Source organism: Primulina eburnea, chromosome 13 (assembly GCF_022965805.1).
Source record: "Primulina eburnea isolate SZY01 chromosome 13, ASM2296580v1, whole genome shotgun sequence".
NCBI lineage: Eukaryota > Viridiplantae > Streptophyta > Magnoliopsida > Lamiales > Gesneriaceae > Primulina > Primulina eburnea.
Genome location: NC_133113.1, coordinates 33,527,263 through 33,553,299, shown reverse-complemented (window position 1 = coordinate 33,553,299; position 26,037 = coordinate 33,527,263). Strand labels below are relative to the sequence as shown.

Here is a 26,037-nt window from a genome sequence, read left to right as displayed (position 1 = left end):
TGGCATCGTGTCTTGGCCTATTCATTGTCTACCTATGCATCAAGATTTCATATGCCTAATTCGAGATCGCAACATATTTCCATATCATCATCTCAGAAATATTTCTTATGTTCTCGCAAAGATATTTATCATATTTTTTTGAATCTTTGATGACCTCAACGTTGGATTTCCTTTGACAAGCTGCAAGAACTCAAGGACATGCAAGACGATAAATCACGACATTCGGTGTGCTTTTCTGTTGCAGATGATTAAACCAATACACACCATGTACTGAACTCAACAACTAATGATGGCTCGTATAAATATTAACAATCTGCATATTCATCCTTTCTACTCAACAAGATGGAGTGCAAGGTCCTAGTGGTTGTAACCTATGTCGCTCTCCAAGAAATAGCTCATGGAAAGGAACAGCCTACAACAGAACACTTCTCATCTAGTTACGCTAAATCTACACTAGTGAGTGAATACTGAATACATGTTCCTCCCAACACACGCGCATTCACCTTTATGTATTTCTATTAATGAGCTTCGATGTCATTATCAAGATACATCTGTCTACCATGGACTCGTAAGAGTCCGTCGCAAGCATAGCCTTCTCCCTCCTTTTTCCTGATTCATCATCTCAAGAACCTGTAGAAATCACAATAGTATTGGAAAACTTAATTTTGTTGAGTAGCAACAAATGTCCACATATTCTATGTACACTATTATGCTACTGACATTGAGAAATTGGAGTTCTACCATTATTGCTGTATTCAAAGATCTATTTTGCATCCATGAACATTTTTCTTTTTGAGATCGACCCAACCATTTCCTTTCTTTGCCTATTTTTAGATTTTTTTTTTTCAGTTCCAGTCAAATTTCAATACTTTCTTGAATATAATTAGAGAATAACAATCAAGAATGGCATAAATAAAGTAAATATCAACAATATAATTTGAATTTAACTAATTCTTGTTCTAGAGCACACATTAAAACAAATCTTACGGGATATCAAAAAATAAATCTTACGAAGGCATAATTAAGTATAACTCATAGCAAAGAAATCTCAAACCACAAACTGAACCATGTATCAGAAATTCTGTTTAAAACCAACCAAACACAAATTCTGATTTTACTTTTTCCAATTTCAGATTGGTATTAAGATCATTATTTTGAATGAAAGGAATGTGAGATACCTGATTCCTCTGCATTTCCACCATCTCCGCCTATACCATGAAAATAAACTAATCAAGAAAGCACGCAAATCATGTGTGATTCAAGGAAATCATTAATTCTTTTCATAGAATTATCTTATCGCAAAATTATTTCAAACAAACAAAACATAATGAGAATTTTCATAATATTGTCAATGTTATCTTTTGATACCTCACATGTAATTGTAAAAGTATGCACAGGTTTGGTTAAATAGATCCATTTTCAAAAATACATGTTTTATGCACCAAAGGTATTAAACGAATCCACTAGAGGAACTTTCGAAACACATTTTTGGTATAACAAAAAGGAGTACCCCGACCACTTGGCGCTTAATGCATAATAGCAAGTAAAATGATGTCAAAAAACAAAGATTAATAGAGAGGTGAATATAAATTATGAACCTGTTTCTTTCGCAATTCATCATTTTCCGCCTTCAATTTCACAATTTCCGCTTCCAACTCCATGGTGTAAGCCTGAAAGGAGAGAAAATCACAACTGTGTTACAAACACCACCACCAAGGGTTGACTCCTCATAACAGAACACTGGTGATCTTATTGATAAAGCAAATACAATATGGAAGTTATTAATTTGATTTGTTCTCCATCGTGCACTTCTTGAACATACTAATGCTTGGTTTTGCGCCAGGACTATCATCTTTATCCTAGTTATTTGGACCATTCCAAATCGATTACAAATCCCGAGTCCGCAATCAAACATCTTAATCCTTGGTCTTGTGCTTATGGAAGAACATGAAGTCTAATAATTAAAATGATGCACGGACCCTTCAATAATATCCCAGGTATGCATATATTAGATCCAAACATCAGCATGTACAAATTTTGAAGCAATACAAATTGTTAAAGAACAAACTATCGACCTTTTCTTCTGAAATCTTGTCCAAGTTTCGACAGGAATGATCAAGTTAAACAAGTAGATATATACACCCATGCCAACACAAATAGTCACTCAAAAGAACATAACAAAGTCTCACCTGCTTTCGAGCTCGTGATCTTGCAGCCGATTCCCTATTCTTAATCATCCTCTTTTGCCTCCTTTCAACCACCTTCTCCAAGGCGGCTCGCTTCCTACCCCGTAAACCACCATTAATCATGTAAGGAACAGGTGACATGGAAGGCGTCCCGTCATTACTATTAACCTGGCCGTCAGATGAAACTGATGGAGATCCCTTCTCATTAGCTCCTAAGTTAACCACCCCTAGTCCTCCACCATGTAACTTTATATTTTGGACCATGTTATTATTCATTGCTGCATCAGAAACCCCAACAATTCCACCCCTAAGACCTGAATTACCTAACTGATTACTAGAAATTCCCAAGGCAAAGGCAGGCTGTTTTGGAAGGAGCTGTTGCTGCTGCATAGGCTGTGGTGAAGCAGATCTCGCCCCATTAACATTCAGGAGTAAACCACCAGATTCAAAGGTAATCTGATTACCAGTCCTACAGGCCATTAATCGGGCATCCCTACCAGTCTGCTGGAAACCAAATTCTGATCCCGAACTTGTGGGAATTGACCGATCGTTAAAAACTCCAACATTTTTAAGAGTTGCAGCTACTTGTGTTTCTTCCCTAACGACTCCGGCTCTCACCAAGAACTCCTCGAGGGTAACCTCGCCTAAAGTCGGTTCTCTCGGAAGCATTCCAAAACCACCGCCCCCAATGACCTCCTTCCCACCACCGTACTCTTTTGACACATCCCGCCAAACCTCGTCCACCGTCTTATGACTTAGCGTACGAGGAAGAGTCAATGATCCTTGTCTCTGCAAATGACTACTCCCTTCCTGAATCCTAACATCGCCACCACTGCTGGAGCCAATAACCATATTTTCTTCTGCATTCCAAATGCTTTTAAGCAACTCATCCATGTTCAATGACCCCAAGTCCTTACCAATTCCGCCGGCTGTGGTTTGAAACTCATCAAAAGTTAATGAATAGATGGAAGACTGCCGAATCAAAGGGAAATCACCCGGCGGCGTTCCACCGTCGCCGCCCCCTGCTGGGGGATCGTTTCCGAAACTCATGAAATTGAAACTACTCCCCATCTGAAGTCCTGCAGATCTGTTGAAAGCAAAATCCTCAAATCCCAGAATCAATAAAATAACTAGAATCTACTGTATTTCCCGTCTTTACAAAGCCCAAAGTTCAGTATCACCACTCTCTTTTTAATTCACCATCAAGACTCGATTTTTACCACCAAACAACGCTTCACAACACAAAGTTGCGTAAAGAATCAAGACTAAAGAAACAACTGATTTGAACCCAAATCAGAGGAAAAGGATATTATAGAGCTGACATGAAATATATTAAAATGTATAATAAGAGAAAACAAAAAGCAAGATTCCCAGAGAGCTAAAAAATGAAACAGGTAGCAAGATCAAGAAAATTAACACGCAGTTGAACGTTGACAAACGGTCTTAATTAACAGATGCACAGGATAAGAACAAGAAAAAAAAGGTTCATAAGACACATAAATATCATTAGAAAACAATATTCAAATTGATCAAATCAAGTAAGTAAATAACTTTTACGGCCTGCTAAAAAATTTTTGATGGGCTTTTGCCAAGTGTTCTTCCATTTCAAGAATCATATGAAGTGGGATGAGACTGCAGCGGGGCGGTGCATATTGTAATGTAAATAAACGTTATCAAGACAAATATGAAGAGAAGAGTGGACTAATAATTGTGAAGTGGAAATGGCGTTTGGGTATGACGGCCAATAACAATATTACAAGGAGCAAATTTCGGATCAACGGTTGTTATTAGTTGGATAATAAATAATTGACGTGGCCGACAACAACAAACCTAATTATCAAGTAGGGAGGCACTTGTGAGCTTCCGTGCCCCTCCAAAAGAGCTGCCTACATCGATAGAATTGTCAAATCTCCACAACGGAATAAATGGCGCAGTAGTAAGTTTTTTGTGTCACGAACTTTTATATGTGAGACGAGTCAATCTTATTGATATTCTCAATAAAAAATAATAATATTAGCATAAAAAGTTATATGTTTTTTTATAGATGACCCAAATAAGAGACTCGTGCCCTTCTGAAAGAGCTTTCGTGCCCCTCCTAAAGAGCTGCCTACAAAGATAGAATTGTCAAATCTCAACGACGCAATAAATGGCACATGAATAAGTCTAATGTTAGATAGTCTCATGAGTTTTTATCTGTGAGGTATGTCAATCTTACTGATATTCACAATAAAAAATAATACTCTTAGCATAAAAACTAATCTTTTTAATATATGACCCAAATAAGAGACTCGTCTCACAAAATACGACCTGTGAGACTATCTCACTCAACTTTTTGTCATGGCCTCACGCCTCTGGCTTAATGGCATGAAATGAATAAAATCTTCAATCTTATTTTAGTAACAATTTAAAAATTGTTTTCCAATATACTAATTTATCGTTTGGTTCGCTATATTATTTATCCACATTTTTATCCAATCCAATATCATATTTGGTACACCATATTATTTATTCATCTACCAATCATTTATCTTACATCAATCAAAAACTAAATTCAGTCCTAAAATATTATTCTTAAAATATTTCATTTTATTTTATTTATAACAATTTAATTGTTCCATAAACTATATATTTATAAATTAATTAAATATAAAAAAAAATCTTACACCAAATTATAATCATTAATTTTAATTTTAGGGACAGTTAACGCAAACTTAATATAATATAATAGAATAATATTAATTCAAATAAATTAAATTAAACTAATTCTTTATTAAAACTATCTTCATGAATCATTAAAACCAATTTACACTGCGCTGGGTAGGGTTTGCTAACCCAGTACTGGCAGAGAAAGATTTTTAACTGAGAGTTAGCATCGCCAAACCAGAAGAAGGGAGTTGTTAATTTATGATCGGTTGTATTAGCTCCACTCTCCCATGCATATCTTTAATTCATTTATATTTTTATATTATATATTTTTAAAATCTAATTATAATATGCTATTTAGTAAGGGAAAATTAAATAACAAGCCGAATAATACAGATAGAGATGTCCCGCCTCATTCGAATAGTTAACATCAAATTTGTATGAAACGGGAGAGGAAAGTCGATACCATTATAAGTAAAAAAAATCTCAAAGAAACTAAAATATTACAGCAAAATGATGATAGATGAAAAGTGCAAACTCTAGATAGGACATCGATCCAACTATCCGATATATAATCAATACATATCGCAGGTAAAGAGAAAAGGGACGCACTGCCTCTATCCTGGCCACGCTTAATTAACACAAGAACGACGACTTCGACACTACAATGACGCAAATGGTGATCAAAAGAAACCATGCTGGAGAAAGCATTGACGCAGAAGATGGCCTAGAGAAAGTACTGCCAGTACCACCGGTTACGGAAGGCGGAGAATCGGTGGTGGTGGTGGACGGTGGAGAAGTGGTTGTGCTGGATGAAGAACCCCCGGCGGCAGCCACATTCACGGAAAGCTTCATCCCCCCGCCGCAATGTCCAGGGACACTGCATATGAAGTAGTGTGCGCCGGCGGTCTTGAGAGTGATAGAGGTGCTGCCGCTGCTGTCTGAGCTTATGGAGTTGCTGGAGGCGCAAGCCTTGTAGTCGTTTGCGCTCACTTCATCCACAGTGTGGCCGGGGGCGTAGCTGAATACTGCCAGGCCAACATTGAATATATCGGAGGATCAGGCGAAATCGTTACATAATATTCTCCTATTCATCAACCAATTTTTTGCTTAAATTTGTACTTTTTATATATCCTCTAATTACAAACTGGTAGACTTTTTTTATACACATCGCGGGAAATCCAAATCCAACTAAACGTGGAAGTTAAATAAAATGTTGCAGAAAATTTCTTCCTGTATTTAGTTAATTAAAAGTGGTGGCATACAACTACTTACCAAGGGTGTCACCCACGGCGAAGGTCTTGTCGCTAGCCCAGCTTCCATAGCTACCGCTCAAACCCCATCCGGAAGAATCCCCCACTGTGTAAGTTGCAGCTCGAACTCCAAGATTTGAACAACAAATAATCACCAAAACAATTAAACTTGACATCCCATTCTTGATTTTGGTCATTATTCTGAGATGGCTTTGTGATTTGTATGATTTCTACTTATTTGAATATTTTGTACAGAGAGATTGGCTCAAAGATGATAGATTACATACATGCGCAAGCTTTATATAGTGGACTGGAAATGAAAATATTGGAGTTGTTGCGTGGAATATGAGGAGGAATTATTAAAGGTAACCCATCGGTATCCCGAAATTCATCAGCTCTTGTTACATTAAGTTTACGACAACATAAATATATATATTAATTTGCATGCTTATATAAATGTCTTTGCAATTATGATTATTTCGAGTTTATTAATATAAACTTCTATTTTAAGAGTTGAAAAGTGAAAATATTGTGTTACCTTTATGTACTCAAAAAGCATCAAAAAACTTTAAAATAAATATAATTTTAAATTATTGTTTTGTATATTAAATTTTTCAAAAAATTTGTTTCTTAAGCTTAGAAAGCTAATTTTATAAAACAGAAAAAGGTTTTTCAATATCTGATCTAAAAAAATATTTCCAAACAATTAAATAATGCAAACGTATAATTATTGTAATGTTTGTTACCAAAACAGTAATTTAAATAGATTAGCTTAAAAACCAGTCGAATTTTAAAACTCTCTCTCAGTATACATCTCCATTCACTAATTGTAAATAACTTGACTCTTTTGCTAGCACTTTTTAGGAAAAATACTTTGAATATATAAAAGTTTATATTTCGAAAATAACATAATTCATTCGTGCCAGAAAATAAAAGCATTCGAATCGTCATATAAAATGAAGAAATAAATTTGATTAAAACACAAAATATGGACTTCAGATAACTTTAATTATTTCTAGAAAAGAGAAGTAATTTGAGTTATACTCAAATCTTGTATGTAAATCAAACAGAACGCGAAATCAATGCCGTTTGGCTGTTGAAATATCCCTTTTGGACACATTAATTCTACGAGAAACTTATTCTTCCGATGACCAAAGTAAGGGATATAATAAGATATGTATAATAATTGCTTTCAAAATGAGCCAACTAACTAACCCTCGTCAGGCTTCGGCATATCTTCATTAATGACGTAGATAATTTTTGTTAGTTTATGTATCCGTAAATCATGAAATTAGAAAAGGAATAACTAATTGAAATGAAACAAACCGTTCTAGTATAATCGTCCCATGATTAGTTAAAAATTTAAGCTTAGCTCTTACATTTTCACTGATAATTAAAACTGCGCTAGAAATAGTCCACATTGTTAATTAAAATGTTTTAAATTAATCTTAGCTAGGAAGTTGTTGGGCTGGAAGGAAAGCATTTGAAAAGACAAAAGCATTAACCAACACCATAATTAGATGGAGTGGGTGATCCATGATGATAGGGACAAAGAATTATTAAGGTCAATAATACTAATTAACATTTAGTGATAATTATGGGCTGCTACTTATGCATTATTAATTATTACAGTCACATAAAATCTTGTTTTACAGGATTATTTTTCATATTAAACTCAAATATTATTTCATAGATTAATTTGATTTATATAATTCATTCAAAATATGGTTTCATGTTTTCAAAAGCTCAGTCAGTAGAGAATGGAGCCTAAATCAAGTCGTGACGAAAAGTCCACCTACCAAGGCTCTAAAATTCCAATAGTGAGTGGAAATAATGGAATATGTCAAACTACCATGAGAGGTATGGGTACCGAAAGTAGGTGATGGTTGAACTTTGGAGTAGCTAAGGGTCCACGAAAGTGGCCCAAGGGCACCTACCGCTATTGCTTTAATTTTGAACAACACCTGCCTGGATTAATAAATAAAGGAAAATCTTGAAAATTTTAAGTTTCACTGCTTTGGAGCTTGACGTGGACGAATCGAAGCAGGTAATGCATCAACTAAATGAACTACAATATATATATCCACAAAGAACATACGTCTGCGACTTGCTTTCATGTTACATAGGGTTTTACTTGAAAAATATATGATCATATATCTAATATATCGGGGAAAAAAATTGAAACAGGACGAACTCCAAAAGGCAGAAGTTAAACAGCATACGTAGATTTAACTAGTTGTGACTTGGAACAGATTCATAAATAAATATTAAAAAATGTCAACATTTTCTGATAACACATCTTGATATCGGATCAAATAAATAATGAGAATGGGTATTTACTTAAAAAATAAATAATTATTTATCTAAAATAATGCGAGACAAAATTGAAACATTAAAAAAATGTATTATGCTCGACGAACGGAGAAGAGAGGAAAAAAAACAAAACATCAAAACAAAACCTGTAGTTTCTATTTCTTGTTAGTATTTTTTTTTTACTTCAATTATATTTGGTATTAAATGTCAATATCAAAATGATTTGAGTTACAAGCAATATTTTTTTTGTTTAATTCAACGGGAATCTATTAAATTACATTCCCATTTACAGGTCCCACTAGCTGCATATATTAAACTAAATACGAATATCGTAACGCTGATTTTAGTATACTAAAGAGAAAAACAGTATAATTAGAATATAATGCTCCAAAGATCTTATCATCGATCGAAATAAAGCTTAGCATCACACGGATAAATGCAGAAATATCAAACAGGATCCTGATTCACCGGCGTAAGCTGAGACAGAAACAATTCGAGAATAGCTTGCTCTCTGGGTTGCGGCGTTGGAAAAGGATCATTTCCTGCGTAAAATCACAGAAACCCAGAAATGCAAGCCTCCCCTAGTTAGTTACCTATGCATGTTAGAAACAATGCAATCGTAGTAACTTGGAAATAAAGCAAGGGTATTAAGGACAGACCTGTAGGATATAATTCGGTCCATGGCGAAAGATTGACATCGAGCTCGAATTCAGGTTGTTGTGTATCATCTTCGCTGATTCTCCTACTAGGGTTCAAATGATTATGGACGTGCACGCTTGGGGCGTGAACTAGAGTTAAGGATGATAGCGGTATGTTATCCATGTGTTGAGACTGATCGCTACAAACAAAATCAAAGTTGAGTCAAATGTATCCTGCCAGTTCCAATTCTAGTCAGCAGACCACAAATATAACAGTAGTATATTAAACTTTAGCAGATAACTTTAATTGGATTATCCAATGTTAGATCAGCAACATTTAACTTGAATACGCAAGTTCCAAAATTCTCGTAACAATCTCTCACTTGGACTGGACTGCATATGTCACGAAAAATGTGCATCTCCTTGTGATCTCAAATTGTGATGTCACATAAAGAAGTATCATTTAACATTAATCTCGTCCACTGGTTTTCATATACCAATATAATCGAACAACATAAATCTATTACAGACATACCATGAAAGTTACATGTAATATGATCTAACATGTCTATTTTCAACTGGTCTTTCTTAATCCTAAGTAAGATCAACCATAACCACAATAACAGTGTAATAAACTGAATATTTTACTTTTCCGAAGTTTCGAACAAAATAATGAAAATATACTTTTAACATATAAGCATATCAATTTACAAACTCCCACTGAAGCAGAACATCGTGAGGAAGCACAACACTCATGCAAGCAACATGCTCGCAAAAGACTTTGGGTGTCAATACCTTAGTGAGCGGATCCACAATCATTGAATTTGTTCCAATCTTGGTAGAAATTCGAAAATACAGGATTCCAAAAACATGAATTTATTTAGATATAAAAATTCAGTTAACTCAAAACAAGATCAGAATAAAAAAATATAATACTACGTACGACATGTTAATTTGATTCTCAATAATTCAACATAAGTCCATAAGTCCAGCCTCTCATCCTCATATATACCAGCTTTAGAATAAATAAATCACAGGATCTATATGTAAGATTATCAAGAATCAATAACTGAAAAACAATAGCACAGAAGCTGCAGAATCTGTCATCTTGAAAAATCCTAAGTGACATGGAAACGATGGAACACTTATGTTTCTCTATAGAAGAGATACATTTTTCTACGTATAGTGTGTGCTTGGAGACCATAAACCTACTTAAATAAAATAAGTATCTTCTCAACAAATTGAAAATCACCGAATAATATATATGCATTTAAATCCATGACAAAATAATGATACTCTTTTTATTCATAATTTAAACTTTAGTAGATTACTTTAATTGGATTATCCAATGGAGCTCTTCAACTTATATGGTTCACTACTTTGTGATATAAGATAGTCCAAATTCATAACTCTCATCCATTCGGTCGGATTATTATTTATAATGTACATAGACAACAATATAGAACCTTATGGGAAGCCTCGTGGGAAACAGGCCATTCGAATCCAAAAAGTTGAGGATTTGAACTTGTGGATCTCTTTGTGGAACCCAATCCAATCCGACATTCGTATTTCTTGCCGCCAAAGCGTTTACGCTCAATGTTTCATGGGGGAAATTCACCTGAGGGCAATGGAAAAAGTATACAGAATCAGTTGGTTCATGTCATTTCGTGTTCTGAGTCAGTTTTTCTTCTAGTTAACAAAAGATACCTGCGACGTTGTTTGTGCACCAGGAGGGATATACTGGTCCTTCAGAACTTGCTATACATGAAAGTATAATTCATTAGCTGGACTCATGTTCGAAAACTACGCGGATGATCATGAAAACTTGCCTTCCTGACTCGGACATGCTTCAAATTTTCTTCAAGAATCTGTTCTCTATACTCCGCCTCACACACTGTGGTGATATCAGAAGTATCACCTTCGTAAATCCTGCATGTGAAACATGCATTTACATGTTTTTGCAATCGCAACAGCTAATGCAAGAAGTACACGGCATATGATATATATGCACCTTAATCTTTTCTCCATATCCTCAAGTTGGCACCTACGTTTCAGAATTTCTTGCTGCATCTCCTGCATCAGCTCAACTCTCTGATCATTTGCAAAAACAAGAAACACGACATGAGCGGTTAATGTTGAAATCGGAGCCAAGAAACTTATATGGACAATTCTTCAGAAAAGCTTGGTGGCCACCCAGTTAACTAGCTTCTTTAGGTTTTCTGGTTCGAGTAACTCCGAATGGTAAGCATGCAGATCATCAAGTCATGTCATTTCGATTATAATTGTAATACATAATATAATAAATATGCATGGAATAGGATTGTTGTTCACATAAACCAACCATGCATAACCTTAAGTATACCAGAAGGGAATGTTCGCCTAAAGTGATGTAACCCGAAGTCATCAAGATCAGCAAAAAAGACCAACATATATGTAATGTATCTGCAAATAACTTCAAATTCCGTAATAAAAACTATGAGCGTACCTCAACTTGAGAATCAATCACGCTAGCAGGGCTGCGGCATAGAAGAAAATTAAGCAAATACTTAAAATAGATTTAAAGAATCAAACTTATATCACCCAAAAACAAAAGCTAAATTTCAGCTACCTGCTGGCTGCTTGAAAATTACGATCTGCATTAGATTTCAACTTGCCAAGAGCCCTTTGAAGATGCTGCAAATATAAATTTTCCTTAGTTCTAATAAATTTCCATGCTCGACATATTGTATATATAGTTTTAAAACTGTAATTAAATTTCACGATAAAAACGTTAGAACTTATTGTTTCGATATTATCCAGGCGTGAGTCAAGTACTGTTTGTCTGATAGTTGGAAATAGGTACCTCTTGGTTCTGTAGCCTGTCGCATCGTTGCATGAAGACAATTAAACATACGACCAAAGCGAATAAGAGAATAAGTGTCAACATCAATTGGAAAAAAAAAAAGAGAGATCAAATTGGTGTACGAAAACTAAATTCGAAATTCATTTCCTTAGTTACCTTCCTCGCTCATGCTCGGGGAGATTCACATATCGTGATATGATCTCTTCGATGCTTCAAAAAGACAAAAAATATATACATATAGTAAAAAAAAAATTAATAAAACCCTTGATTTTCTGTTAAATATTGGAAACTCTAGCTACAACAAATAAAAGTGACAAAATCCATAAATATTTGTTCAAGATTCGACTTTTCGTCTTATTCTTTAACCTTTAAAATACTAAAAAAATATAAGATAATAAAAACAAAAAACCTTAAAAAACTATTCATCCCAAAGATATAAATAATATGAAGAGTCTCTAAAAAAAATTAGCCTAAAAAGTTTAACTAAAGAAAACAAAGGATTAATATACGATTTATTAATATTCAGCAGCACCTTCGATTTCCAGAGAAAATGCTAACTCTTCCGGAAGGAGAAAACATGATGAGAGCCACATCAACATCACAAAGAACAGAAAGCTCGTAAGCTTTCTTGATGAGCCCATTTCTTCTCTTCGAGAAAGTGACTTGCCTATTCGTTGTGTTCTCAATTTTCTTGATCTGAAGCTTCACTCTCCCCATAATATGATCTGCCCACTTTCAATATCGTGAACCAAATTATATTCAGATCTCTGAAACAATTTCTGGGAAATTTAAGGGTTCGTTCTACATACTATGTATATTTCTTAAAAAATATACAAAATCGAGGAGGCAATAAAATTGAAAAGAATCGAGGAAAGAAAGAAGCGATAACGCAGAAGGTTTAAACAACATATTTTGGCATTGTCAGGCCCTTTGCAGAAGATGACGAGAGAAAGAAAGAGTCGTCCATGGCTGGTTTGAAAAACAAAAAACAAAAGAATGAGAGAATTTTGTATTAAATGTATAGTTTGTTAGGGCAGAAGAAAGAAAATTTGGACACGTAGTAAAATGGGTGTTAATAATCAGCAGCTAGCCACTTGAGGGCTACGGGTTTTGCTCTTGCCAAAATGGTAATCAGTGTAACACACATGGGTTGTCAAGTTACTATTTGATCATTTTACACGTGGTATCGCCTCGATGTTGGTCATTCTGCGATGTACGTTGTTTTTTCTAATTGTTTTAGTTCATGTTTTTTGTACTCAACTTTTGTTCATGATTCTATTCTTCTGCCAAATACTTCCTCAGTTATCATGTGATTCTGTTGCAGTTTAATTGAACTTAGAGGCTATTGTGTTAGTTCGGAGATTATTACCAAAAACAATGATGATAAATTTCATCAATCGTTATATTGTTATTAGAACATGGATTTGTAGGATCTCGAATTCGAGACCTATCCCACGTTTGGGACTATCAAACCATTTGTTCAGCCAATAAATTCTTGTTCACATGCATCCATCTGAGAAAAAAATTTCTTCGAACAAAAAAAAATAAAGACCATCTTTTTTTTCCATAAAATTTAGAATGATACATATTGGGTTTACAGCATTGTAACATAAATTTTCATCTCATCTGGTTGTCAATATTTTTTTAGTCTCCCATAGCTAATCTCTACGGCTACAAAATCTCAAATGCCATATTATGGAGGAGATTGCCCAACTCCTTGAGATTGATATTTAATAGACTCGAAAACACCTTGCCTACCCATAATTGTCAGAATTATCCAATTCCCTCATTTACAGCACCTACACTTATTTATAAAGACGTAAATATTGTTGTGTGTTGGTGCAATCTTTTTTATAATTAATTTTATTTATATTAAAACATAATATTATAATTGTAAAAAATAATGAAATGTCATAGTATAATTTGAAATAATTATATTTAAATGAGATAATATCATAATTGTAAAAACCATGAGAAGCTAAACTACAGTTTTTAATAATTAAAAAAAAAAGGGAATGACTAAAATACAATTCGAAATAATGAACTTTAAAATACAATTCAAAATAAAATAATATATATATATATATGAGTGGGTCTCATGTGAGACCGTCTCACGGATCATAATCTGTGAGACGGGTCAACCCAACCCATATTCACAATAAAAAGTAATACTATTAGCATAAAAAGTAATATTTTTTCATGGGTGACCCAAATAAAAGATCCGTCTCACAAATACGACCCGTGAGACCGTCTCACACAAGTTTTTGCCTATATATATATATATATGCCAGTGTCACATCATTCTATCTAATAATTTAAGATTGAAACTAGACACTTTAATGAAGTTCTGAATAAGATGATGACAAGTTATTATTAAAATCATTTTAAATTTATTTCAGATAAGCTCAGCTAAACGAATTTCCAATTTCAACAGGTCAAAGCCGTGATGAAGAAAATAATCCTCAAATAAAATATGGGCCTTCCATACATTATCAGATTTCAATCGCTGAATTAATAATATTTTTTGGATTATCAAAAGGAGACATTTTATGAAATGAACAATATTATTGATATTTTGAGACGAATTTTTTTTTCTATAAAAATATATTCACTTGAGCCATAATTTTATTGGAGGATTAATTTCTTCATCATGCCTTTGACCTCATCAGTTTTAATGGTATGTACTTCCGTGACTATTAATGAGGTGATATTGATTGTGATGAAGCATATTCAAATTATATATTTAATAGATGAGTTTCACTTCAACGATGGACATGGACGTGAATATGGTATGAAGAGCATATCTATATTACTATTATTAAGTTTAAGCATAATAGAGTAAAGTTTTGGTGTTTTAGTCTATTTTGATTCTTTATTTGGTTTTTTTTTTTTAAATTCATCATTTTAAAATTGCAATTTAGCATGTCTATCTTTCTTTTTTTTTTTTTATAATTTGAAATTACACTCTTGTCCCTCAGTTCTTATTATCATTATGATATGACATTATTTAAATATAATTATTTTAAATTACAGTAAGACTCTTGATTACTTTTAATCATTATGGTATTATTTCTATTTGAATATAAAATCAAATTAATTATAAAAAAAATTATACAAAAACGCAATACGTGCGTGTGTACTAGAACATATAAAATATATGGTCAACAGCCCCAAAAACGTTGAGAATTTTGTGAGCATATTTTCCTGGAAAGACACTGAAAATGCTCTCTCACTCCCACGATACCCCTTTGCTTGTGTCACTTTCTGGTTTACCAATCTACGACTCCACCACCCACTGTTTTCGTCACCCAATTTCATTGTTGTTTTTAGCTAAATAACCTCTTAATTTTCTCCAAAAATAAAACTAAATACAATTTTCGTCCATTGGGTTATATATTTGTAAATATAATGTTAAATTATTTCTCAATGTCGATTTTTATATAAATAAATGAGTCATGCTTTAAATGGTGGTGGGCTAAATATTGAAAACCAGATTTAAAGTAGATCCAACCCAATTTTGTCCAGCCCAAACACAGCCACAGGTTACATGATAAAATCAGCCGTTAACAATTCATTTTAATTCCATTTTATAAATTTCCGATGGGTAAAACTCGTACAAGACACCCTGTTTTATTCGAAACTTGTCATAAATCTAAACATAATTTTTATTACTTGATATACCAGAGAGGCGATAAAGCGGAAATGAAATATGGATTTCCCATTTATTTTTTCAAGATGAATCAATAGCTACAAAGGAAACATGTTGATCTTAATGAGAAAACTCCCTAAAAAATGAACTTCATCACCATATTCTTCACATGCATATCATCTACCTCTCTCTCACTCCATATCTTGAGTTTCCTTTGGTTTCATCAACATCTGCAACTAACCGCTACTCCAACAAAAATCTACAAACGCTGTACGAATTCTGCGCACCTAAAAGGGTTTTGTACATGGCCCCAATTCATCAAGCTTGAATACAAAAATGGCAAGCATGAGAACTTCTTGGGGATCGGATTGTTCGCCAAACAGAGAAGTGTTTTCTGCCAACACAACCATCTACTTGATACGTTGAGAACTGTTATTGTGTGGCAATTCCTTGTGACATAAACAATCTGGTAAAGGATTCACATAAAACGCCTCTTCTGAACGAAACCTGTCTGTGCCTTTCGTCCCGGGGATGGGCCCTTTTCTCTTTCTTGGGGATCCTTGCCTGAGAATCAAGAAATGGATGACTCAAAATCAAGTTTCAAATTCATCAAAATGTCGAGCAACAAAAATTTCGGTGGTGGGTGCATCAGATTTTCATATACAAATTAAACTGCAAATGTTTCATCCAGCAAGTAAGGTGACGCCCTTCTGCATGAGAAACGAGTAACGGAAAGCTGAGGGAGATCAAGAAAGAAAAGAACAAACAAATGAAAGAATATTTGAACATAAGGCTGAGAGACATGAAACAACTTGCTAACAGGATGTGCAGACAACCAAGTTGCTATCATTTTACCTGTTGGAAACGAGATTTGATCAGATCAATCATGGACTGCTACGCTTCCATGATGAAAATAAGAGGAAAAAAGCAACTTGATAGAATGAAATTGGTTGTGAATTAGCCATGAGTAGCATAAAGAATAAACAGAGATGCATGAGTTACTTGAAGCAAATTCCACATGAGATCATCCGGAAAATTCGATACTTCAAGATTAAATGTCTTAAACAAGGATTATGAAATATGAACAAATATGTTGTCACACTAGACTCACAAAAGTAAAGCTAAATGAGGACGATCAATTGGTCAGAAGATCACAAATATGATCTTGATATGAGCTAGTTCAAATGAAACTGTTAATCATGCAAAACCATAGTAGCCAATACACATTACAAAAAACGAACCTCCCAAATATTTAACAAACTTAGCCACAAATTATTCACTCCTTTATCCGGACCATAATCACTTGGACACAAATTCAAAATATTTTTTGTTTATACAAGAACAGATAAACTGAAATTCTTTGAAAAGGAGATTTGAATGTTGGCTTACCTTCTTTTGTGAATTTCAATAATTTGATTTGAGAGATTTTTGCTTTCTTTCATTGTCCCTCCCTCAATTTTGTCAAAAAAGCGTACTAGGGCTTTCCTAATGAATAATGAAACAGGAGAAAATACGCAATTCAAAAATTTCAAGTAAACTAATTGGTTAGAAATATATAACACCTTCACAAAAAAAATTTACCTGTCGGGCGAAATGGTTTTCCTATGTCCCAAAAAACGACGATGACCCTCAACTGCCCTTGCCATGTTACCAGAGTATGTTGGAATGAAAATATCACTTTCGACAGACACAATATAGTCCAGTGCCGCCATTTGTGTTGCATGACGGATAAACGGTTCAAGTTCCTCAGCTGTCACTAGCTTCTCCTGGGAAATCAACACAGATCATAAAACTGTGCTGAAGGAATGAACATCCAAAATCTTTCCTCAAAAAAAAAACATCCAAAATCATAAATAACATTTCTTCCTTGAGACTGGTGCATGATCGTTTTGGTGTTGGATGGCTTGGGTATACTTGGTGTGGTGGCACTCTCAGGCCGCAGGGAGGCTTTTTATAAGACAGCGCCACTTAGGAATAAAAACTTTTTTAAAAAAAAGTGGCACCAAAACTAAATGTAAAAAGGATAACAACTAAATTAGGAAGGGTCTGAAAAGTTTTTGCTTCACATGAAGTTCTACACCGACAATTGGAATAGAATAAGCTTTGATGGCACAAACCATACATCTGCCTTCGAATATTTCGGCAAATACTTATTCTATCTCTACATCATTTCTAGCACTTTGTTTTGATATAAACCACATGAAATAGTGATTCAGCATTAATAGTCTAGTGAACTAAATTCTTGATGAGCTAGCATATAATAATACCTCTCGAATCCAGCTTCTGGATATAAATAGCCAGATATAAATTATAATAAATCAACTTTCCAGTTTGCAATTAAGAAAAAATACCCATGACAGAGTCCCAAAGTTGCCTAGACCGTAAAGACTACTTTAAAAGGAAAAATACTATTCTAAAGTAGTGATAGCGTTCACAACTGATGCTAGTTACTAAAAACTCCAACTCAAAAGTAAAATAATAATCCTAATAAGAGAATTATGGACATTTAATGATGCAGTCACTGCTCTTGACCGAAGAAAAAGGCTGTGCATTGACAAGGGACACCTGTTAAGGTTCAAGCTCGCTATAGTTCCCACATTTTATTTTGACTTCCAATAACAACAATAGCTTTCCTTTCAAAAATTAACTAATGATATCCCACAAGGCCTTTGTTGGCAGAGCTCATGGACCTATTCATAACCTAAAGACAATAATAATAGAAAAACAAATATCTCCAACTTGTAAGACTCAAACCTTGTTCATTAATATGGGATAGCGAGTCTGCAGAGAAGCCATATGTGAATCACCCCCATATATTTCTCCAGCCGCAACATAGATGGGAGTGTTCAATGGGTATCCAAGAGAAGTAAGGAAAATGCCAACTTCTTTAGGAGTTAGAGGACAATAGCCTTTGGCCCTTTGTTCTACAGGATCAATATCTTTTACTTTCCACCATGTGGTATTTTCTCTACAAAGGATACATAAAAGAGAATATATAGGTGATAAAAATTGGCATATCGACAATATGTCATCTCTACAAGGTACCGATCATCTACCTGATTGTCTTGAGTTCCTCAACTTCTTCGGGAAACAAACCATGGGTGCAGCCACTGAAGGCAAGCATGTCCTTTTCAAACCGTAGGTGTAATGCTATATAGTGACCATAGGACCTCATACGATCCACCAGCAACTACAGACAAAAAACTACTATGACAAACTACAATAGGGGACAGTAAAAAAGGTTATACTTCATAATTTGGACTTAGATCAGCAATGGTTTTTTTTATTACCTTTCCCATGGTTTCAATGGGAGGTGCAAAACGAAGGGATTGATAACAAGCACGACATCTCAACTTCTGAATGTCTGGAGGGAGGTTATTGTTTGCCAATCGAGAATCGGACTTAGCAGCTCTAATAACCTTGAAAATATTCCATGATAACTTCAGTATTCATCATGGAAACTAGTAAAATTTTGTTCCAAGAATATACCTGATGTTCTTCCCACAGGCTTGATATCTCGTTCACATAATAATCTATACCAGACCAGCTTCTGAAATGCTTAACTACCATAGATGCACTTGCCAATTCCTTGGGGAGCTTTCTAACAATTTTGACATCATCAACCAAAGAATTGATGAATCGTTCTTCATCGAAGACATCAGAGAAGCTGCTGCAATTTTAATCAAGCAGAATCACCCAAAAAGAGCTTCTTCAGACAAGTACACATAGGACTGAAGTGCAAAAGTTAGTCGGTACCTAGAATCTTGCCAAAGTGATCGCTTATCTAATTCAGGAATCACGAGAGTAGCATTTATCAGACGTGCGACAGCGACCATATCACATATCTGCAAGGATGAATCAAATTACATACTGGCACACAGGTCGCTCACGAATTAAAGTAATGCATATGACACAATACTCAAAATTCTCATAAATGACCTAACTGCTTTTGTGCTTCCTTTCAACTTTTAATGACTTGCATAGCAAATTAAATATCAAGCGTGAAAAATAAAAGAGACAACACCATTCTACATTTTCCCAGTGTAATTTCTTTACTTCAAAAGAATCAAGATTGGCATGTAAGAATGGGGTAAGCATCGTTCTTTTTATTTTTTTGTGCAAATATTTAATGGAGACATAATAAAGAATAAACTTCAGGAATAAGGAAAAAAGTTGGTAAGAAATAGAAAAGAACAGTAAATGTCCATATAAGCCGAGGATATAAAGAGAGAAAGAGTGTGCAAGAGGTACAAACCCCTGCTCTCATTTGATTAAGGCCGCCATTTGCATGCACCAAGAGGTAACCTCGAGATTCTAGGGGACCTGAAGATAAGTGATCATATAGAACATAAGTAACCAGTAGAAAACTGAATGGAAAATTGATTTTTTGTGAAGCACATTACTTGTGTAGGATGTACTACGTTCAGTACAAGGTACATAGTCTCTATTAGGTGGCTGCTTCCACAACTTTTCCAAAACCAAGATTCCACTAGCAGCTTCCCTCTGTCAAATCTAAATGAGTGAAAACATGACAGATAGATGAAATACCAGTTTTCATGAACGAATGCCCACCTGCACACCATGATACTGAATTACAAATGGCACTCACATGTATTACACGCACAACAATGAGATACAGTTGAGGAAACATCTATCTTTGTACATTTTCGCGAGACAACAAAAAGGACAGATAAAAGAATAATAAACTACATTCAAGGAAAAGACAAACCTCACGGGGAATGATGGAATTTTTCAACTGCGGTGGGGCAAGATCCTGCGTCCAGCTTCGCTCCCTCCTCAAGTTTTGGAACCCGTTTTCATGCTGCTACAAAAATCAAAAATTGCCCTAGATCAATAGCCAAAAAACCGACAACAAATCACCATTCTAATTTTATCTTTTTTGAAAAAAAAAAGAAAATAAAAACATCAAAGACAAAATCTTTTTTACTGATCCTCATTTAGCGCTGTAAATTAAATTCCCTATCAAAACCTTAAATGCTCAGCGATTCTGAGAAAACCAACGAATGCACCTCCAAATAAATACAAGGCAAAATCCAGAAAGACATGATCCAAAAAAAGTAAAAATGACAACAAATAAGACCAAGCGCTTGCATGACCGACATAAATACCAGCCAAAAGCAAAAGCTACAATCAAGTAAGTCTTAGAGAGTACTTAAAAGGGAATTGAGGCTTAACCTTGGGGAGCTTGTGCGAAGTGTGAGCAGGCAATCTTGCGACGTGTGCTGAGAGGAGTGCCATCAGGGCAATAATGCCTATGGCGCACATTAGCAACCGCCGCAGCACCAACAGAGTCCGCCACCTCCTCTTGGACGGCAGCACAATCACCATTCCTTGACGGGAAACAGCGGCAAAAGTCGAGCGGGTGAAATATTCAGCGAGTGGTAGGTTTTTTAATGGGAGCTAGAAGAGTAGAAGTTGATGGTGGCTCATACCGCAATGCTTTCAGATCATTCTTATTATTGTTTTTATGTCTCGTTAATTATTATCACATTATTCAGGTGCACGCAACTATGCGGGTTTGGGTGCTCCCCTTATGCGCTTTTACAGTTGTTTTTTTAAATAAATAAATAAATAAAATAATAAACATAAAAGTGATGTTTTTCTATAATTAAAAAAAAATCTTATAAGACAGTCTCATGAATCTTCATCTGTGAGATGAGTCAATCCTACCGATATTCACAATAAAAAGTAATTCTTTTAGCATAAAGTAATAATTTTTCATTGATGACTCAAATAAAAGATATGTCTCACAAAATACGATCCGTGAGACCGTCTCACACACAAGTTTTTACCTTAAAAAAAAAATTTGAAATTATCAATTTATTTAATATTTGATTGTGATTGAAATTATATCATGATAAAATCATAAATTTCTCTAAATTTTTTTTGAAATTAATTAAAATTTTGTTTAAAAACTAATAAACTTTAATATAATAAGATATATCATTGCCACAATTTCTCAAAAATATTGATATATTGAACATTAATTCAAATATTTCTATAATCATTACTCCAAATTTTGTATCTTTTTATTTAATAATGTCACCAAAATGGCCCCACTTATTAATTTTAGTTATAAATGCGTCCATATTAGAACTTAAAAAATGTTCATCCATTTTATTCATATAATCCTACAAAACAAATTAATATCTTTCCTTTCACTTATTTTCATAATATTTTAAACAAACTTAATATTTTTTTATTTTTATATAATACATATGATTGTTAAAGTACACAATAATAATATTTAAGGTTTATTTATAATTATTTAACTTACAAACAAAAAAATGTTAATAAAAAAATTAATCATAAAATAACATTTCTTCCTTTAGAATTTATTAATTAGCTAGCTTCTTTGAAGAAGAAAAAAACTAATTAGTCACCTTCTTGGACACAATTTTGAAATGTGAAATTTCAGTCTCATATTTCTGTTTTTCATCATATAATATTGGATTTCGAACTACTTGTTTTCAATTTTATTTTAGACTAACTTATAATAATTAATTTATAAAAAAAACACTTGATTGTTAAAAAAACATCCATTTTTTTTTACAATACACTCAAAAAATTAAATTTTATAAATAATATATTTTCTATAGTTCTCTGCTATATATTATTGCGTTTACAATAAAAAAGTACAATCTTGTCATTATTAATTTATTTGTATTTATGAAAATAAAATACGACAATAAATCATGTTGTGAGATTATATGGATAACAAATAAATTATAAAAAAGGTAAATTTCCAACTACCATTAAATAGTGCAATATAGATAACTTAATTAAGAAGATAATATGAAAAGAGATTAACAAAACTTTATTATTAATAATATTATTAAAAAGGCATGCACAATGAAAATAAGTAAATAATTCTTGAGAAAAACTTATATGAGACGGTCTCACGGATTGTATTTTGTGAGACAAATATCTTATTTGGGTCATCCATGAAAAAATATTATTTTTTATTATTAGTAGTGTTACTTTTTATTGTGAATATGATAGGTTAACCTGTCTCACGGATAAAGATTCGTGAGACTGTCTCACAAGAGACCTACTCATAATTCTTATATAAATAGTGTTATAACATTTAATATATGATCATCACAAATATTAGACTTAATGGATAAAGTATCGGAATATATACAGGAGGAATTTTTACAATGAATTGTCCCCTAAATCGCAGATTGCGAGTAAATGCTTAAGCCAATGTTTTATTTTCCCCCTCTGATGCGAAAATGAAACTGATGAACAATTTTTACTATGAAACAGTACTTGAAACAATTGAATCAGAGATGTGAGAATTGATGGAAGAAATTTCTCCAATTATCACATCAAGTGAAGACTCGCCATTGAGTATAGATGTGTGAGTAACCCCAGGAAGCTTGATCACCTTTAGGGTCTGGTTTTTCGAGTTCGTCCACGCCCGTTGCAACGCCAACAAGCTAACCATATTAACCGTTCCATCGCCATCTCCATACTGAATATCGGGGTCCTTGTCAAAGCCATGATCCCCATAAAGCAACGTCTCTGGTGTCCTCACCTCGCTGCCGGTGATGCACGTCACCGGCACCAAGGGGGCGGTTAAGTTCTCAACCAAAGGCAAAACTCGTGTTTTATAAGGTTGGACTCCTTCAGGAAACCCAATATCTCGAAGAAAATGCGGGATATCAAGCACGGTGTATGAAGAGTTTGGCGTGATTACAAGTGGTTTAGTATCGTTAAACACCTTGGGAGAGGGCATGAGCCACAAGTTATTAGCAGAACTTCTCTGCTGTTCCCTTACTACTAGTGGATCAACCAAGGCACTCCAAATGTATTTCCAGAGGCAAAAGTGAGCATTTCATCGACCGTGCCACCCCACGGTGCCGACAATGCAATAAAGTGTTTGATGTACCTTTGGCGCCAATAATTCGAGTTCCGGTTGAGAAAGTGGAGAACAAAGAGGCCTCCTAAGCTATGTGATACCATAATTACCGGCTTTCCTCCATTGGAATGGCTACTCGATTCGACGAGGTTCTTAAGGTCTTCCAGAACTTTGAGCCAACTTTTGAGGGATGCCCTTCTGCAGCTAATGCATAACGAAAATCGTAAGGTGCACCAAACAGATTTTTCTCACTCGCATATCCTGCTTGTTCTAAAAATTTGACGAGGGGCTCCATGTATGATGTAGCGTGCCTGAAAAACAAAGCATTCGAGCAAATACTTCAACGAGAAAGTTGGAAGAGAGATCTCCTTCCCATGTGGCAGAATTAGCTTGATTCAAAACCATTGTAAAAAATCATCCCAAAAATACGTGCCTTTCGACTTCATCCACTCTACTATATTCCACAACCTTAAAATAAATTCAACTACCATAGCCAACATAATGGAGCAAGAAACACAGAATCTTAATCGTTTTTGCAACAATGCATTAATACAACTCATTGAGTCCTCTACATCAATTAATGTCGCAACATCCGTTCACAGTATTCTGCAGTTTTGATGACTTTCTATGCACTAGCTACACTGAAAAAGGCTATACAGACGGAAATGGAGGATTTGATGGCCTCCTCTCTAAGAATTAGAAATCTAAATAATTCAAACAATAAAAGAAAACAAGCCACCACAATAGGTACCAGATAACATATGGATTTCCACAACCATAATAATGGATCTAGCCACCATTCAAGGATCATTTGCCTAACAACTAGACCCAAGTCCATGGCAACCTGAACTCGAGTCGAAATCATGCTCGCAAAGAGCTTCGAGCCCATTCGATATAATTCTAGTTTGAGCTCAGATATGAAATCCCAAGAAACGTACTAAACATGCAATCCACTCTGACATAGAGAAATGTCGCAACACGTACACACACTTAAGTCACCCAAAAATAGCATACTTGAGGTGAGGATCGAGGTAAAGAAGGGATTGCGTGGAGCCAAAATCGGAGACTCTAGTCTCCACACCAGGAGCATTGTGATAATCATCCGCATCCGGGTCATAATACATCATCATTCTTTTATTGTAACACTTAGCGAAAGGTTTCAAAAGAACACTGGGATCGAACCAAATCCTGAACCATCCATCGCAGTCCTTCTTCAAAGGGAAGAATCTGTTGCAAAACAAGCCCGAAGGCTTGTACTCTGCGGTCAATCTTGCTTCCAACTGGTTGCCGCCACTGCCAGGTATCAAAATGACTGGATGCAGGTTGTCTTTAGCTGCAAATGCAGATGTCACTGTGGCCATTGACAGATATAAGATAAATTTCAAGCGGAGAAGAAGACGACCCTTCATTATTCACAGAGGGATAATTGTTATGCTCGTTGAGTGGCGATGGAAAATAGAGAGTTCTTGTGTATTCCAAATTTGTGGCAAAGAAGTTTACACGTATAATAATGGGTTCTACATGTTTTCTTTCTTCGATCCATATTGGAGCACGACTTGGATGAATTATCTGGTGGGTAATAGACAGGGACGGAAAAGGAAATTTTTGGTGGAGATTAATTTTTTTAAAAACTAATTAATCATTTAGAAAATTAAAATATTAATATAGTATTTTCACATTTACGCACAAAACAATGGTGATAATAATATTTATTATAAGATAAATTATACAACCATTAGAAGAACATAAAATGCCAAAATTTTCAAAATTTCGTCCATATCAAATTCTAAAAATCGATACTATCTATAAAATATCATTTTTGTAGCAAGAATAAATTTTCATATTACTCATAATTTTTTTTACAAAAAACTTGTAATTTTATTCACAACAAAAAAAGTCATTGATTACGAGCTTTGCTAATCAAACGAGAGAATCCTCAATCTTCCGCACAAAAGGTGAAGGGGGAACAAGTGCGCATAACATATTACTCATAATTAAAGGCGAATCTTATGTAATTATAAAACTTGATAGAAATTTTTTAAAATACTGAGATTTTAACAATTATATTTTCTTTATCTTTCCATAAAAAAATTAAAAATACGAATAGTATATTTTTGTCCGTCAAAAAATATTGTTCAAGTCTTTTTAAGTATAACTAAATTTTATTCACCTTTAATAATTTAAATACAAAAATAAAAATTATATCATTCTATATATAGAATTGTCATTCTTTTTTTTAAAAAAAAAAACAATTATAAAAAACATAGTAACTCTTGGTATAATATTTTTTCTTCTAAAAAGTTTATTCCACAACTTTTCTTTCTAAAACCTCAATTTATAAAATTATAAAATAATTTTCCCAGTTGAGATAGATTGACTTGAAACCAAAGTTTTAAACTAATCACGTCGATCATATTTTTTATATAAAATAAAATGATTATTATATTAAAATAATATAAATATAAGCAAACTTAAATATAAATTTTTATTAAAGTTTAAATATATCCAATAATAAATAATCAATTTTTTTAAAAATTAATATAAAGATTTGTTGGGATTTTTAAGAGTAATGTTTTAAATTAGTTTTTATAAATAAATTTTTCAAAAAAAAAAAAAAACTACACAAAA

General features: G+C 34.0%; 5 protein-coding genes across 7 annotated transcripts; all 5 read right to left on the bottom strand.

Moving 5' to 3' along the window:
- Positions 1 to 269: 269 nt before the first annotated feature.
- Positions 270 to 3,923, bottom strand: LOC140808813 (ABSCISIC ACID-INSENSITIVE 5-like protein 5). The gene is made up of 5 exons (XM_073166098.1): positions 3,738 to 3,923; positions 2,190 to 3,273; positions 1,599 to 1,670; positions 1,179 to 1,208; positions 270 to 630 (listed from the first exon to the last, which is right to left on the bottom strand). The coding sequence occupies exons 2-5, from the start codon at positions 3,255 to 3,257 to the stop codon at positions 556 to 558; spliced, it is 1,245 nt and encodes a 414-aa protein (XP_073022199.1). The 5' UTR covers positions 3,258 to 3,273; positions 3,738 to 3,923; the 3' UTR covers positions 270 to 555.
- Positions 3,924 to 5,273: 1,350 nt separating this feature from the next.
- Positions 5,274 to 6,448, bottom strand: LOC140809291 (blue copper protein-like). The gene is made up of 2 exons (XM_073166873.1): positions 6,105 to 6,448; positions 5,274 to 5,857 (listed from the first exon to the last, which is right to left on the bottom strand). Exons 1-2 carry the CDS (start codon positions 6,277 to 6,279, stop codon positions 5,466 to 5,468), a joined length of 567 nt encoding a protein of 188 aa, XP_073022974.1. The 5' UTR covers positions 6,280 to 6,448; the 3' UTR covers positions 5,274 to 5,465.
- A 2,155-nt stretch (positions 6,449 to 8,603) lies between these two features.
- On the bottom strand, positions 8,604 to 12,854 carry LOC140809969 (agamous-like MADS-box protein AGL104). The gene is made up of 11 exons (XM_073167757.1): positions 12,408 to 12,854; positions 12,032 to 12,085; positions 11,876 to 11,891; positions 11,642 to 11,706; positions 11,519 to 11,549; positions 11,045 to 11,124; positions 10,859 to 10,962; positions 10,741 to 10,787; positions 10,500 to 10,651; positions 9,055 to 9,233; positions 8,604 to 8,937 (listed from the first exon to the last, which is right to left on the bottom strand). The coding sequence occupies exons 1-11, from the start codon at positions 12,590 to 12,592 to the stop codon at positions 8,843 to 8,845; spliced, it is 1,008 nt and encodes a 335-aa protein (XP_073023858.1). The 5' UTR covers positions 12,593 to 12,854; the 3' UTR covers positions 8,604 to 8,842.
- A 2,715-nt stretch (positions 12,855 to 15,569) lies between these two features.
- Positions 15,570 to 21,004, bottom strand: LOC140809492 (O-fucosyltransferase 7-like). Of its 3 annotated transcripts, none has more exons than XM_073167146.1 (12): positions 20,721 to 21,004; positions 20,254 to 20,349; positions 19,928 to 20,027; positions 19,780 to 19,847; positions 19,281 to 19,369; positions 19,014 to 19,191; positions 18,815 to 18,943; positions 18,581 to 18,714; positions 18,279 to 18,492; positions 17,106 to 17,290; positions 16,914 to 17,009; positions 15,570 to 16,088 (listed from the first exon to the last, which is right to left on the bottom strand). In XM_073167146.1, the coding sequence occupies exons 1-12, from the start codon at positions 20,871 to 20,873 to the stop codon at positions 15,935 to 15,937; spliced, it is 1,596 nt and encodes a 531-aa protein (XP_073023247.1). In that variant the 5' UTR covers positions 20,874 to 21,004; the 3' UTR covers positions 15,570 to 15,934. The 3 variants fall into 3 exon arrangements, with proteins under 3 accessions (XP_073023247.1, XP_073023245.1, XP_073023246.1); XM_073167144.1 differs by having other exon boundaries at positions 19,014 to 19,194; positions 20,721 to 21,003; XM_073167145.1 differs by having other exon boundaries at positions 19,014 to 19,194; positions 20,254 to 20,346; positions 20,721 to 21,003.
- A 1,639-nt stretch (positions 21,005 to 22,643) lies between these two features.
- On the bottom strand, positions 22,644 to 24,945 carry LOC140809903 (lecithin-cholesterol acyltransferase-like 1). Its single transcript, XM_073167680.1, is given in 4 exon segments — positions 22,644 to 23,345; positions 23,348 to 23,575; positions 23,578 to 23,720; positions 24,424 to 24,945. Coding segments are annotated over 4 exon segments (1,308 nt in total). The 5' UTR covers positions 24,819 to 24,945; the 3' UTR covers positions 22,644 to 22,803.
- Between the last annotated feature and the right edge of the window lie 1,092 nt (positions 24,946 to 26,037).

Coding starts and splice junctions, on each gene's coding strand:
- LOC140808813 (XM_073166098.1), bottom strand. CDS start 3,257: ATGGGGAGTAGTTTCAATTTCATGAGTTTCGGAAACGATCCCCCAGCA. Junction 1,209..1,598: donor ATGAATTGCGAAAGAAACAG/GTTCATAATTTA, acceptor TTCATGGTATAG/GCGGAGATGGTGGAAATGCA. Junction 631..1,178: donor TGGAAATGCAGAGGAATCAG/GTATCTCACATT, acceptor TGATTTCTACAG/GTTCTTGAGATGATGAATCA.
- LOC140809291 (XM_073166873.1), bottom strand. CDS start 6,279: ATGACCAAAATCAAGAATGGGATGTCAAGTTTAATTGTTTTGGTGATT. Junction 5,858..6,104: donor CGCCGTGGGTGACACCCTTG/GTAAGTAGTTGT, acceptor TTGGCCTGGCAG/TATTCAGCTACGCCCCCGGC.
- LOC140809969 (XM_073167757.1), bottom strand. CDS start 12,592: ATGGGGAGAGTGAAGCTTCAGATCAAGAAAATTGAGAACACAACGAAT. Junction 12,086..12,407: donor ATTTTCTCTGGAAATCGAAG/GTGCTGCTGAAT, acceptor GTCTTTTTGAAG/CATCGAAGAGATCATATCAC. Junction 11,125..11,518: donor TGATTGATTCTCAAGTTGAG/GTACGCTCATAG, acceptor GCAAATGATCAG/AGAGTTGAGCTGATGCAGGA.
- LOC140809492 (XM_073167144.1), bottom strand. CDS start 20,873: ATGGTGATTGTGCTGCCGTCCAAGAGGAGGTGGCGGACTCTGTTGGTG. Junction 19,848..19,927: donor ACGTAGTACATCCTACACAA/GTAATGTGCTTC, acceptor ACTTATCTTCAG/GTCCCCTAGAATCTCGAGGT. Junction 18,493..18,580: donor GAGGAACTCAAGACAATCAG/GTAGATGATCGG, acceptor TATCCTTTGTAG/AGAAAATACCACATGGTGGA.